The following is a 16,013-nucleotide window of genomic DNA, read 5'->3' as shown; positions in this document are numbered from 1 at the left end:
CCCTCTTGCAGTTCACTTCAGGAAGGTCTTTAACTAGCTCCTCGATTGCCTCCCAGTGATGGCAATGATACCTGGAGAGCAGTCCGACCAAACTGCCATCCTCCACTGTGTGGCCAACCTTAGGAAACTTGCTTCCCAAGACAAATCGATCTTCTCACTCACTCACTTTTCTTGTCTGGAGGAGCATCCTTAGTCACCTGAGCGGAGGTCCTCTTTATTGGCTGTACACAACCAGTGAGTCAGACAGGACCTGACCTCTGATACTAACTGGATTGTCTGGGCTTCCTTCTGCCCAACCCAAGAAGAGACAATCCTAACCATATTGGTGTCTGCACTGGTCTTAAACATTCTTCTGAGAATGGGGAGGAATTGGACTGATCTTTCGGTCCTCGAGAGGGCCTTGACTAATTAATAATCACATCCACAATTACCACTGAGTTTCACCTTGTGATGCTATGCTACTTTCTGTATGACTGTATGGTAGGGAAAGATATCATCTGGTTGGGAGGCCTTAATAATGTAGCCATGTGAGGACTGTCCTGGGGGTCTACCTGATAATCCTCTCAGGGGTCATTCCCCTCCCATGGGGGTGGCAGAGTCATGCTAGCACTTTGGAGGTTCACAAGGGGCAGGAGGTTGTGGGCTAGTGCACATGTTCTATCTTTCTTGGGGATAGGAAAGACCTGAAGCCCTTGAAGATGTGCTCCTTAAAGGTAAGCTTCCTAATTCTCTAATATGTGAGGTTTGAGAGTCTGGTTTTGAACATGGAGCCTGGCCAAGTATCTGATTTTGGAGTCAAAGCCTATATTGGAGCCGGCTTTCTAAATGGGATTCAGCTCAGAGATTGGCTTCTCAGGGCCTCAGGTTCGAGATGACATGGATGGGTTGCACTGCTCAGTGGCCCTTGCTGGAGGTTTGCTTAGGGCCGAAAGTGTTACTTGGGCCAAGAGGTGACAGCACCCTAAGCTGTACCCCAAAGGTCAGTGCCTTTTCAGACTTGTCTTGGGGCCAAATGCCAGATTCCCTTGGGAGAAGTACTTGCCCATGAACAGAGAGATTTGGAGGTTAAACCTCCAGTGCATGAGTTGGAAAGGAGGCCCTGGGCTCGTCTTCATCCCTTCGCCATATTCGGGGTTCCTCTTGCTCCGCCTCTGAGGCATTGGAGGACAGCTCCTTCAGTTTATCATCTCCATGTACACCGGAAGTCCTAGACTCTTCTTCCACAAAACAGAAAATGTCCTGTGGACAAAACAGGTGCTGCATTTCAGCAGCCCCTATCTCTGCATTTTGTGTGGTGTGCCCAACGACATCCATGTCTGCGCTGGATGTTTTTCTTGCAAGTAAACGGCACTCTTGGCCCCCGCCCCCATCATGCATCCAACCACCCACCCCTTCCCTCAGCCATCCCTTCTCCTCACCCAGCATCCATCCACCCCTCAACACACACACAGCCCTCAATCTTTAGAAGAGGTTTTTCTTTGAGGGATGCCATCTAGTTGGAAAGGATTTTCCCAAGACAGTTGAAAGTGTATGTACCCTCATCATTTTTACACTGCTTTTATTTCTGCCACTGTTGGAAGAACAGATGTTGCTTTGTCAACAGGTTGATTAAACGTGCCAACTTGAAAAACCTCTCCTGAGATTATGCAATTCATTTTGGCTATTCTTTTATCTTCTACAGAACTATTTTTTCAGAGTTGCTGGTTCCATCCTCACTTTTGGTGATGTAATCAGCACATAAGAACCAAACACTGAAATTCTTGAGAATGCAGAGGAAGACATTCCTATTGGATTTTCCACTTAGGCTGGTGGCCTTCCTACACAATGTCCCTTAGAAACTGCCGAGACAGTACTCCTACACCGCAACATCTGCAGCATTTTCTGCTGAACTAATTAACTAATCAAAAGTTCACATATCCTTTTTCAGGATTTCTTTAAAACCCTCACTGCTGTTGTCTTTAGCAACAACCCCAAAAGTGTCAAAAAATGTAAATAATACACTGTTATACCAGATAAGAAACGATATAGCATTTGCTATTCTCAGCACTGTATCAGATTTCTGAGAGACTTTTTAAGTCATGTGACAGATCTTCTCCGGAGAAGTCTAGATGGTGGGCAGTCTTTCAAGAAAGAGCAGCCTCTCGGACATCTGGAGTTTCTTGTCTTGACCCTTCTTGCATGATCAAACAGAGGCAGGTGAAAAAACACACCATTTTTGTTCCAGGAAGGCATGGAACTGGATGGGACCAGAGGTCTGGGGATTGTTGTTGCTTGGTCTTAAAACAATTGATGTGACCATTTGAGGCACTGCTGTGTCAAAGTAAGATTTCCTCGTCTGTTTGAAACATCACACAAAATGAGTATGCCATCCACTGAGGATACTCTTGAATGGAATCTCCTAGGGGATATTCTCTTCCATATGTATGAGGATGATACGCAACTATCTGAAAATCTCCTCCCCGAATAACCTCATATCACTCAAATCTAACCTAATAAATACTCAAAACTGGTTAACTGAGAACTACCTTTTGCTGAACATCTCCAAAACAGAATTCCTTCTCATTTCTCCCCCGAATCACATCGTCAAAAAAGACCGTTGGATGAACCACCTCACTGCCTTCAACAGCTTCCCCCATTGTTGACTCAGGGAATTCTCTCGGATTCACCCTAGACAAGCATCTGAACATTAAAAATCATATTAGCAATGTGTGCAAGGGACCTAATCACCTAATGAGGATACTCCGGAATCTAAAACCTTTCCTCCCACAAGTAGACTTCAAGCAAGTAGTCCAAGCGCTTGTTTTGCAGAGGCTAGACTATGGCAGTGCTACGCTCTGTGGCCTCACCAAACATACCTTGGCCCCAGCCAGGTTGGTCACGGGTACCAAAACAAACAAGCACATCTCCCCAGTCTTAAAATCCCTAAATTGGTTGCCATATGAAGCAAGAATTCAGCTAATGATTGACTGACCGTCTCACAAAACCCTCCATTTCAAAATCCCCAGTTATCTAGCGCAAAAGCTAGAATTATCCGGAGGGGGTAGACCTTCCAGGAGTGCTAACTCTCTCCTCCTGAAACCACAGATCTTTCGAAAAAAGAGAACGTGTCAACGAGCTTTACCCGGCTTTGCGCCGAAGATCTGGAACTCTCTCCCACTGAAAATACGCAGAATCTCCTCCAAGGTTACCTCAAATTGGAAGTAAAAAGATTCCTCATGAACAAGTTCCTACCTTAAAAGGGTCTTGGATCGTCAGCTCTAATGCTCTGGACTTACACCCTAAAGTCCTGCCTTTGGTATTATTCTGCTTTACTAGTCTGCTTTACTAGTCTATGGTCCAATTATTATATTTCCCTTTGTTGTCCCTTTTGTTCATAACCTTTTGTTTGATATGCATATTTGATTTGTTTGGGTTGGTATTCCTTTTGATGACTGTACTGCAACTATTACCTTCCTCTCCATCAAATTGTAAATCGCTCGGATATCCTTCACGATCATGTTCGCGCTATATAAAACTTTATAAATAAATAAAATATATTCAGGTGTGCTCTAGGAGCTTAGAGCAGGCTGAAAGATGGCTCCATCCTTGGAGGTATATTCTCTCCTTGGGAACTGGAACTCAGTGATATCTCAATTTTGATTGCAGTCTGTGGCATTCTGAGGAACATTCTCTAAAGGGATCAAGATTAGCCCACCTTAAGGAGTGCAACACTTAAGGGTACCTCATCTTGAGGTTAAAGTAATAGACTAGTGACCTTGAGCTCAGCTCGTCATGAGCACACAAGAGGTGTACCTCATGACGAGCTGAGCTCGTCATGGGCACCGAAGGGGTTAAAGAGATGGCAGGTTGTGGTCAAGAACACGGAGGAGAGATTTCGCTTTGAGAAAGTGGAAAAAACTATTATTTCTTTTGCAAAAACCCCACCCTCCTCAACACATACATTATGTCTTTGGCCAATGTCATCTGCGCACACGCCATCATCATTCTCTCCTACGCAGAGGACAAACAACTTTCTCTCTCCCTCTCAGAGAAGAACCCAACACAAGAAACACGTCCATCACCTACATGACCGAAGTTGCTAACTAAATAATAACCAACTTTCTCAAGCTCAACACCAACAAGATAGAAGTAGTGATCTTCGGCAATAACATCTCACCATGGGGACTCCAACTGGTGGCCAGTCGAACTCTGGCTCACACCCACACCCATGCCATAAACTTCAAAATATTGATTAACATCAAAAAGGATATGACCGCACAACTCAATGCCATTACTGGACCCTGCTTCCACACTCAGAAGATGCTGAGAAAGGTCCTCCCAAGCAACACTACATAAACTGTCACTTGCGCCCTAATCACCAGCAAGTTGGGACAACAGGAACAGTCTGTACGTTGGGATCACAAAGCAATTTACTAGGAGACTACCATCCAGAACTCATCAGCCAGACTCATCCTCAATATCCCACACAATACTTACATCACACCAAGCTCCACTGGCTCCCAATACACATGCTCACTTCAAACTCCTCAGACACACATTCAAGGCACTGAACAATTCAGGCTGCACCTACCTGAATAGTTGAATCTCCTTCCACCAACTATCCAGACACTTCCGTTCCACAGGACTCCTACTCAGACACATCCCACGCATACACAGAACCACATCAGGGGGACAGACATTCTCTAACATCGCTCCTAAAGCATGGAATGGCCTCCGACTCCATATCAGAGCCTCCTCCTCTCTTCTTCAATTCCACAAGCAGCTGAAGACCGGGCTTTTCAGTTAACCAACCTACCATAAACAGGTAATCGGGGCTAGGTACACACACATGCTTAGCACCAAGATACCCTCCGAGGTGATAGTGCACTTTTCAAATACACATAACATAACACAACAAGCATTTGCGTGAGTTCGATCTATTGGTGTGGTAAATTACAATGTCTTTTATCCATGTGTTTTGGGTTGGATTGGATGTATGTGGTGGTGAGTGTAATTATGTGAGTTGGTTGAAAACTGTAAAAAATAAACACGGAACCAAATACAGAAAGACAAACAAATATTAACAACGGACAGAAAGCAGCACAGCCCAAAGTTTTCTGAAAGAATAGCATGCGTGAAACAGTCGTAGCCCTGAAAGAGAAACAACGAAGCATTCACATTAAACTCATCACAATGGAGTAACTAAAGCTTCAGTGGGGAAAACGTGAGCTATATCACAAAGCTGTTTGTGCTTTTAAATTTACAAATGCAAATGGCTTAGCATACTACTGTTAGGATTTAAGAAAGATTTGAATTAGCAATTATAAATCTATTTTATTTTACATATTACCCAACGACAAAAGTAATATTACATGGTGAGTAAATGATATGCGCAGGTTGGGGAACGGGCTGTTCAAAGCATGTTCTGCCTTGACAGTGTGTGAACTTTTCCCATCTTGCCCTGTGCCTTTCATCTCTCAGTAGTACACTGAAAAACGTTTGTTGACCCATTAAGGTAAAGTAAGAGCTGCACTGTCAAGCCAGACCCAAAATCCAAGTAGATTAGAGTAACTCTAATAATCCTACTGCTTTCAAAGACACAACTACATATTGAAGCATAAAGTTAATGATGGAACTGGGACTGCATTATATTCCTCGTGGCTGCCCTCCTAACATTTGTGCTGCTGCCAGAGAAAACCAAACACCGTAAACTATCCAGGTATGAAAGAAACGTTAACAGCATTATAATGTCAAGTGTGTGCCCCTGAATGTTTAATCTCAGTTAGCCATACTGCTGCTGGCTCAGGCAGCTGGATAAAGAAATAAAATAATCAGACATGCGAATGGAAAGCACTTTTTTCTGTGGAAGCAAAACATTTCGGCCCAATTAAAACCATGTACTTCTGACAATTCTACATATGATCTTATCTAAAGCCCCTTTCTCTAGTAATCCTGAAAGCTCTTTTTTAGGTTTATCGTATTGTGTGGTGCCAGCTGAGCTGTTAAAGTGGTACAAAAGGGGGTGGTGATGGACGAAGCATCTGAACCAATCAAACACTCACACCCAGTCAGCAGATCTGGGTTTAATTCATCACCGTTCTTTAGCCCACTCTGCCACCCCAGTTCAGACATGGCCATATGCAAATCAGTCTGACCCTGTGCCTCATGGGAACAGTCCAGCCCGAACTGCCAAGCCATGCCTACCCTGGATCTGAAATAAGCTTCCGAGAACCACCCCCTTTTGTACAGCTGAGCTGTTAAGCCACACTTGAAAAAGGGGTGAACAAAAAAAACGTTATTCATTTAAGTGGGAAAGCAAATACATCACATTGTGAAACAGCAATAAAGTATATCAAATAGATCCATGCTAAATTCACTAAAATATTGAATTTCTTTATGTGGTTCTAATACCCACATAAAGAGTTCAAGTAAACAGTAGACACACTCCTGACCTACAGACCCCTGTTGAAGATGGATACGCAAGTGGCAGTATACCTAGCGCTAAGATGGGCACCTGAAGATTTCAGCATTTAAGAGCCCCCCTTGGTCCAAAAATGGTCACCTCTCTGAAACTACGATACCCACCTACCTCACTTCATGATGACTTCCTCCTTAGTGCTACGATGATACTTCTCGGGGCACAGTCCTTACCATCTGTAGCTGGACACCACTGATGTGAGTCTAGAAAGTCTACAAAGCACCTCTTGGAAAGTTATAATGAAACACCTGGTGTTCCAAGAGAATAATTTATGCACATCACACAACCATGCCAACCACTGCTTACAGGCTGAGGGCCGGCGGGAGGGGGAGGTGCGTTCCACATGGGTCTGTGGCAGAATGCACCTGAAGGAATGCTGCTCTGGTGGGAGGGAGGCGGCATGGCATGAGTAACGCTGGTGAAAAGTGCTGCTAAATAAATAATAAATTCCAGACGCAGCACCTGGCGAAAAGCAGCACTGTTGTGAAAACAGGAAGCAGGGGTTAGCATTACGGTTTGGAGGCAGCAGCCGCAAGTGGCCATTGTCAAAACAGGAGACTAGTGGGGTTGCAGGTAGGGGTAGCATTGCGGTTTGGGGGTGGCGGCTCAAGTGGCCATTGTCAAAACAGGAGGCGGGAGTTAGCATTGCGGTTTGGGGGTGGCGGCTCAAGTGGCCATTGTCAAAACAGGAGGCGGGAGTTAGCATTGCGGTTTGGGGGTGGCAGCCTCAAGTGGCCATTGTCAAAATAGGAGGCGGGAGTTAACTTTGCGGTTTGGAGGCGGTAGACGGCAGCACGCGGCATGACATGAGTAGCTCTTGTGAAAAGTGCTGATAAATAAATAATAAATAATAACAAATTAAAGAAGCCGCACCAGGTGAAAAAGCGATGGACAGAAAGCTACAAGTTAAACAAGCAAAGAAAGTTAAAGTGATCGGACGGAGGCAGAGGGGAAACAACGTAATGACCCATGACGGAGGAGACAGATGGCGGCTGCTCGTGCACGTCCACATGCACTCATGCTTCAGGCCAGCTAAACTCTGGTAGGTAGCACTTTTTTTGCCCTTTACAAAAGATCGAGCACGCAGCGCATGCACTGCTCTAAGCTCGACCTAAAAAAGAGGGAGAAATTAGAAACAGACATCCAAAAAAGAGTAGACGAAAACGACTCTTCAGAGTGAACATTTTAAAGTCTAAAAGCTCTAGGTTTTATTCAGAGATCCTTTCCCCATGGAGTGAAAACTTAACTGCCCATCACTGAACAGAGTTCTTAAGCAGCACTAAGTCTGAATTTCTTAAAATTCGGGGAGACAAAAAGCAAATATGTTTCAATCTACACCCTTTCCTGCATATTTCATCCTCGTTTGGAAGGCAATTCAAATGACTTTGTTTGCTATTTTGTTTAACTGTCTGTTAAAAAGCAAGAAGAAAATAGTACTTTATCTGTTTGAAGCCATTCTTTGAGAAAAAAAATAGTAATTTTAAATGTGTTATCTGAACATAAGTGGAGATAGTATAATAGGAAGGGAAAAAAGGGTTCTAGAAGGGTGAGCATGGACTTGGTGAATAGATACAACTAAACAAATAAATAAGCAATAACTTACTGGGGGAATTTACACGGCCTTGTAAAGAAGATACATGTATTTTTATACATGACTCACCTTGATCAGAACAAAAACAAGAACAGGGACGAAGTCATCTGCACCAGGAACAGAATCCTCATTGGCCAGGCTCAACAGATTCATGATGGTGGAACACATTCGGAGGATACACTGTACTTTGTCTCTTGGTGTTTTGTAAGCACTTAGTGTCCGGATTTCACCTTGCGCGGACGGCCATGGAGCCTCTTTCAGGTACACCTGCGTAAAATAATGTGCACATTACGAACAAGAGACAACAAAACAATTAAATACAACTTTCAGATTTGAGTTTGTAGCTGATGAACAAGTTAATTACCTTCTGTAACGCGTTATCTGGTCTCTACCTATCAGGTCTCCAACTTTTTCTGTAGTGAGAGCTACTTCTGACCAGTGAAAATCGTCGTGAGCTACTAAAAGGCCAAGCAACTCGCACATTTTTTTGAGAGACGCCACACGCCCAGTTTAATTGATTTTAAGCCTTTCTTTGGAGCCCTTACTGTCGTTTGAACAAAAGGGGCCACACTCCCTCTTTTGAAGTGACAGACAGCCGCAGGTTGTGCTACCTGAAGCAAAAGCTTGTCTTGCTTGGAAGCATTCCTGGAAAGTATAATGAACTACTGCAGGATACAAGCCTATGACCCTTCGTGATCCTCGATCAACTTGTTCACACACTGCAAAAGTTAAACCTCAACATATATTCCTTACCAAATGTGATTTATTAAAGTCTAACTTAGCTGTGGTCATTAGTTTAAAAAAAAAAAGAGACTCATTTCAGTAACAAGAACCTCAATTATTTCCCCTTCACCACATACTCTTTTTTGTTGTAAAGTTTTACATTTTATATTTTGCATTGCATTGGTATGGTTTGTTGGGCCTCATCACAACAATATAAAACCACATATATAAATTAAATAAATACCATCACCTCCACGAAGTCGATGTTCCCCGTAATGAACATGGTTGGAAAGTTGATTTTCTCCTCATAACGCGCATTGATATTGCCCAGCCCCAGTCCCTTTGGTGATCAGGTGAGAATCGTGGGGAGAGGGAAGATGTGACAAGTCAGTCTGAAGAAAGTGTGGCGTGAGGAAATGTTTGAAGGTGCACGGTGATACAGAAGGCCTTAAGCCAGCCTTAAGTTGGAGAGAGTGTGTTCTGGTGAAAAAGTGCCAGGAGGGCAGCGACCTTTAACCCTGAGGAGGTACATAGGGGTTTGTAGGCGGTGATCTGGGTTAATGGTCAGTGGTGGGCGCCAGCAATAAAGAGGCAGATGAATTTGGCATGGTATGGGTAAAACGAGGCTGCGCCTGGGTGGCAGCTGCCATGCTTTGTTACCCCTAGTAGAGCCCTCGCTCGGTTACGACAACAGGAACCGGTACTAACAGGGGCTTGAAGAACCCTCTTAATCTCTGTAGCTTGCATCGCATACCCTTCCCTTTACACATCCTGAATGAGAGGCTGATTATAGACCAGGGGCAGCACTGAGCAAATCGGTTGACGGGCGTGTTACTTGATCTAACTCGTGAACTACTGCCCATGAGACTATGGGAGGTTCTGCACACCAAGCACCAATCAGGGACTCCGTACAAAACTGCACACCTCAATGAGATGTTGCTAGTAGCACTTTAAAGCAGAGCAGGAAAGATGCACTCACAATTACCATCCATACACCTGTCCCCCTGCAGTATTGTATCAAGGCTATGCACCCGAGTTCAGGGAGCGCCTTACAATTATAAGCTAGCAAAGCTTTTCTTCTGCGACCTTTGTACAATCATATGGGCCGCCTTGCAAATGTACCTACATTATTTTTTCACTTTGGCGTTTTAGTAACACCGCACACGCAACTTTTCAGAGAAAACTATGTGGCATATGAAGTGAAACTTATCCTGCAAGTCGGGGGAAAAAACTTCGCTTGAGAAGAGAGAAGTGGGAAAACTTGCAACTGCCACAAAGTGCAGAAAGCTGGACCTGCGCAGAATTTTGCTAGTGGGAAAAATTGCATAAATATATAAGGTTGCAGGTGGGCCGATGGATGTGCAGATTTACATAGCGAGGGTAATATTTCATGCAATATCCATACAAATTATTCTTTTGATCGAAACAGAATATCACATATTAGAAATGGGCCAGCATCACAGAGACTATTTGCAGTAATGTTTGTGAGCTGCTGCTGTGTTAAATATTGAAAACAATAAAAGAAAGGGAGGATTCCTTAAGGATTCAATCAGGGACCAGGAGTAGTAATTTAAGAAGAACACAGGTCCAAAAGAGACCAACTCTTGGGATCCTTCCTAGTGTTACCCTTCTATCTCAAAAACGCCCACTGTCTCTGAGCAAGTTTTGTTATTACACAGTACGAGAAAAAATGAAGACATGCATGCAAAAAAACCTCATCATCTAGTCTTATTTAAAAATTCTTGAACACTTTATTACAAGTTCATAAAATCATGAATAATACACAATGATACAAAATTAATAAAAAGCCGTATGTTTAAAACAATTTCCTAATCTTTTTTGTTTAAGAAAAAGATTAATCCTTATACACAAATAGAATCATACATCATCAGATTATTCAAAATGTACAAGAAATCACACTATTCATGGATGTCCAGTTATCAAAAGTTGTCGACGCAGCGTTTCGGTGTATTTATGATATCACCTTCATCAAGACAAAACAGTTCTGCAGGACGTGATTCAACCCCTCTTTTGGATTAGAGGTGATTTCTTCGGAGTATCTCAATGGATAAAGAGCTCTGATGTTGCTCGATTGGGTATCACATTCATTTCTGTCTGATTTAAGGACCCAATGGTGCGGATGTTGCTGGAGGGGTGCCACCGCTCTTAATTTTGGGGCGTGACTGCCTTTTGCGAATGGTTCAATGACCCTTGATGCAGCGTAGCTAGGTTCTTTTAATTCTTGATCAGCACAGGTTTATCGTCTTATTCAATTTAGACCTTTTCTTTTAGTGTCGGCCTCCCTGCGCCCCTCTCAGCTCCTCGCCTTCGATTCCACCAAATGTTTTTTAAATAAGACTAGATGATGAGGTTTTTTTGCATGCATGTCTTCATTTTTTCTCGTACTGTGTAATAACAAAACTTGCTCAGAGACAGTGGACGTTTTTGAGATAGAAGGGTAACACTAGGAAGGATCCCAAGAGTTGGTCTCTTTTGGACCTGTGTTCTTCTTAAATATTGAAAACACACATCACTATCCCTGAATATTGGATATGGTCACTCAGCCGATATGCGACTGAACCAAACATGCACTGTGGCGCTGTGTGAGTAACACTAAAGTCAGGATTCACTTCACTTACGCACGCCCCACAATGAGAACCGCGTGAGGGCAAAATCACTCCCCTGCGACTGCAGCTGGCTTCCACTCTGACACTTGGTGGACAGAGCCCCACACGGTCAAGCACCACGTGTCAACACATCCGTGTAACAGAGCGTGGGATTCTACGGGAGGGGGTCCTTTGTTAGGCCGCATCATCCCATTGCGAATCTCCTGAGACACCGGCTAAACTTGGAAAAGGAACAACATACACCACTTTACACTCTAGACCATCACATCCAGTGATGCCAGCCCAGCGCTCCGCCAGGTGTTTCCCGTCACCCGGGAGGATTATTTTTTTTTTTACGAACAATACTATGCATGCACGGATTTCGGGTCCATAATTACTATGTTAAGAGCATAACTCCTAGTTAGTAACACAAGATGGTGTGATCCAAAGACCCAAGGGTGACTGCGGCATGGAGTGAATCGGTAGTTTTGTGGTTTAGAAAGTTACAAACACATGTATAATTTGGATGACAGTGCTTGTGCTCTGTCAGTGACCTGGCCACAGAGGGTATGAAAGAGTTGAAACTGGATCGTAAATTCACAGCTGTTCTCAAGTGGAACAATTACATTATTTTTAGGAGTGCAGACTGGAAGAGCTTTCTTTATCTTGTGCCTTTGGTAAAGGAAACTGAAACTTGGCAACACAATGGCTCTCCTGATTTTTAACCCAGAGCTGGAATGCAGGAGAAAAAGACATTCCCAGTCTTTCAAGAGCCTGTGGCTTACCAGCGCCTAAGTATAGAAGGCGCAAATCGCAGCTCCAGTCTAGAGAAGTGTATTATGGTGTTTACTGGCCAGACAAGCGCTTACCGTTTGATCTGCTCCTGATTAAATATGTTCCTAATCCAGACAGAAAAAGGCAGGTGGTGCGGGCTCATAGCAGTTCAATACTGCTTGCGCCACCTGCATGCTAGCAGGCTTTACGGGACCTGCTCCTCCGATCCGACCTGCCTGGTGCTTGCTCCGGCACACGTGTTGCACAATCCAGACTGCGGTGCCAGGCTGTGAAAGGCAGGTGGCGAGGTAACCAGTTCAGCAACAGCGTCATCATCTTTGCACTGCCCTGTCCCAGCTGAGCTCAGTTAGGCCAATCTGAGCAGCTGGCTTTGTTGATGGCAGGCAGCGGCTATGAAAAAAGGCCCAAGAACAATAAATGACAATAACAGACTACAGAATTGAGATGCGAGGCGCGAGTTACTAATGGGGGTTCGGCGAGTTACTGGTAGCTCGCGATCGACCGGTTGGAGACCCCTGTGGTAGAGATTATCTAGCTGCAGATTCCCCACCTTTGAATTTCCCAGGCGTCAGACGGGATCTGAAAACTTTTGCTGAGCAATCCCCTGTGCGCGCGACGTCGGGTGGCTCCATTCGGCTCCGCGTGGCGTTGGCGGCGTCATTAGTGCCTGTTATGACGTTGCAGTGCCTATATAGGCGCCACTCAGGCCAGAAGCACAAAGCCAAAAAGTAACTGACATAATCATGTGCAAACCTAGGGCCTTGAAAGGGGAATAACCCAAGACCCAAAAATATCAGTCCGCAAAGCGGGGAGGCATGAGTGGGGCTGTAAGGAATCTACAACTAGATAGAGTCTCTACCAGATAATGCGTTACCAAAGGTAAGTAACTTGTTCATCTGGTAGAGACTTCTAGCTGCAGATTCCTTACCTTTGAATTAGATACCCGAGCTATACCATCCCGGCGGTGGGTTGCGGACTCATATCCTAAACTAAAAAGTCTTGCAGGACAGAACGGGCAAAATGTCCGTCCCTGCGTACTTGCCCATCAAGGCAGTAATGTTTTGCAAACACGCCCACGTCGCTGCCTAACAGATATCTTGGACTGGGACAACCCGAGCCAAGGCCGTAGTCACAGCCTTTCCACTGGTGGAATGGGCCCTTAATCGCTCCGGGGCTGCTTCATTGCCAGGGCATAACAGATCTTAACGCAGAGAACAACCCATAGAGAGATGGTCCATTTCTGCACGGCCCTTACCTTCTTTGCTCCCACTTGTGAGAAAAGTGCCATCTTTCTTGGATGGTATGCCCCCCACTTTTTGCTGAATTGCTGATGTGCTTTGACTGAGTGTGCCCTGGGCTCCTGCCAATCAGGTGCCCAGGGCCTGTGTTCCTTCCCTAAAACTGTGTTGAAGCTAAAAACCCAATTGGCATCTCTGGCCACATGTCAGCCCCTGGTAAATGGTACCCTAGGTACCCAGGGCATTGTGACCAGAGAAGACCCCCAAGGGCTGCAACACTTATTGTGCCACCCTTAGGGGCCCTGCACCCTGACACACACACACACACACTGCCTTTGCAGGCTGAGTGTCCTGGTGCAGAACTAAACGACGAGTCGACATGGCACACATCCCTGTGTGCCATGCCCACAAACCCACTGCCCTGGCATACATCAGTCACCCCTCTAGCTGGGTGCCCTATGCCAGTGGTGTGGGCACAGGTGCATGAGCCCTGTGCTCCTACAGTACCCAGGGCCTTTCCTGGGCACTGTAAGTGCAGTGATGCCATTAAGAGTATATGGTGCTGGGAGGTTGTCATCTTGGCAGTTCGGGCAGGACTGTTCCCATGAGGCACAGGGTCAGACTGATTTGCATATGGCCATGTCTGAACTGGGGTGGCGGAGTGAGCTAAAGAATGGTGATGGATTAAACCCAGATCAGTTGACTGGGGGTGAGTGTTTGTATTGTCAATGCTCCGTCCATCACCACCTTTGTTTTTTCTTTGTTTGCCCTAAGTTGGCAGGGTATGCTCAGACGTGAGTCCCTTGCTCACTTTGCCACTGGAGTCAAGCAAGCCCGGCTGAAGACGGCTGTAATGCCAGAAACTGGTCCTGGGAAGCTTGATTCCGGTCCAGGGAAGACATGGCTTGGCAGTTCGGGCTGGACTGTTCCCATGTGGCACAGGGTCAGACTGATTTGCATATGGCCATGTCTGAACTGTGGTGGCGGAGTGAGCTAAAGAACGGTGATGGATTAAACCCAGATCAGTTGACTGGGGGTGAGTGTTTGTATTGTCAACGCTCCGTCCATCACCACCTTTGGTTTTTCTTTGTTCGCCCTAAGTTGGCAGGGTATGCTCAGACGTGAGACCCTTGCTCACTTTGCCACTGGAGTCAAGCAAGCCCGGCTGAAGACGGCTGTAATGCCAGAAACCGCACCTGGGAAGCTTGATTTCGGTCCAGGGAAGACATGGTTTGGCAGTTCGGGCTGGACTGTTCCCATGGGGCACAGGGTCAGACTGATTTGCATATGGCCATGTCTGAACTCGGGTGGCGGAGTGAGCTAAAGAACGGTGATGGATTAAACCCAGATCAGTTGACTGGGGGTGAGTGTTTGTATTGTCAACGCTCCGTCCATCACCACCTTTGGTTTTTCTTTATTACGAACTCCACAGCACCATAATGGCTACACTGAAGACTGACAAGTTTGATATCAAACTTCTCAGCACATTAAACCCACACTGATGCCAGTGTGGGATTTAATGTAAAATGCACTACAGAGGGCCTCATAGAGATGCCTCCTGAAGCCTAACCTACAATCCACGTCTTGTCTGAGAGCTGCCTAGGCTGCCACACAGCAGACCTGTTGCTGGACCCCTGGGTGGAGAGCCTCCCCTCTCCTGGGCCTGCAACAATGCACATCCTGTGTGAGGTGCTAGGTCTCCTTCCCCAGGATGGGCAGGGGGAAGCTTCAAAGGCATGCCACTCTGGCGGGAAGACTGGCGGGAAACCCTACGTGAGGAAAGTTGGTGTGCCAGCATGTGCCAACTCCACCCATCAGGTGGGAGAGGCGAGGTGAAGCACAACTCCGGGCTCCGGCCGTCTTGAGGATGGGGAGCCCTGTCCAATCAGAGATTGGCTCCTGCCCCCCTCCCACAGGAGAGGAGCAGGATAGGGGGTGTACTCACCCCAGGACAGGGACCTATTAGTCCCTGCCCTTCCCCTACCTACAACGCCCCTAAACTTAGTATTTAGGGGCACCCTGAACCTTCCTTCCTCGGATCCCGATTTCGAAACAAGAAAGAAGAGCAAGAAGAAGAAGATCTGCCGTGCAGCGGCTAACAAGAGGACAACACCAACTGACTTGGCCCCAGCCCTACAGGCCTGTTGATCTTGAACCTGCTCCTGCTAAATCCCAGCGTCTCCTGCGGACAGCAACCTCGAGAAACCCGGAGGACCTGCCTGCCTTGACCCTCTTAGAGACTGCGACTCCCATGAGCAGTGGTTCTGCTACAACAACAATACCCCTGGTGCCAGCCAGGAACCGCGAATCCAGCTCACTCTGCACCCATCGAGCCTGGCCTGTGCCTGAGTGGATAAAGACCCTGAGGACGTCCCCCCGGCGATTCCGACCTGGAATCCAGTGCCCAAGGACCCTCCTCGACGACCCAGATGACACCTGCAGCCTCAGTACCAGGGACCCCTCCAACCATGACCAGCATAGGGTAAGATTTACCGACGCCAAAAGACACCCCTGAACCCAGCGCCCCCCTGGCCCCTAGTGCCCAACTCCGGGGTGCCCACCTATCCTCCAGGATCCCAACTTACCCCTCGAAGTGTTGGTCG

At 46.1% G+C, this 16,013-nt stretch overlaps 1 protein-coding gene across 24 annotated transcripts in view; it reads right to left on the bottom strand.

Moving 5' to 3' along the window:
• Nucleotides 1–16,013, bottom strand: part of GAPVD1 (GTPase activating protein and VPS9 domains 1) — a 424,045-nt gene that overhangs the window by 20,017 nt on the left and 388,015 nt on the right. For all 24 annotated transcript variants that reach the window (XM_078646066.1, XM_078646068.1, XM_078646069.1 and 21 more), the window contains one exon: nt 8,118–8,315. In XM_078646066.1, the coding sequence (XP_078502192.1) occupies nt 8,118–8,315 (198 nt within the window). The remainder of the gene's footprint in view (nt 1–8,117; nt 8,316–16,013) is intronic.

This window comes from Lissotriton helveticus, chromosome 5_1 (genome assembly GCF_964261635.1).
Source record: "Lissotriton helveticus chromosome 5_1, aLisHel1.1, whole genome shotgun sequence".
Classification (NCBI taxonomy): domain Eukaryota; kingdom Metazoa; phylum Chordata; class Amphibia; order Caudata; family Salamandridae; genus Lissotriton; species Lissotriton helveticus.
This window is presented reverse-complemented; position numbering and strand designations above follow the sequence as displayed.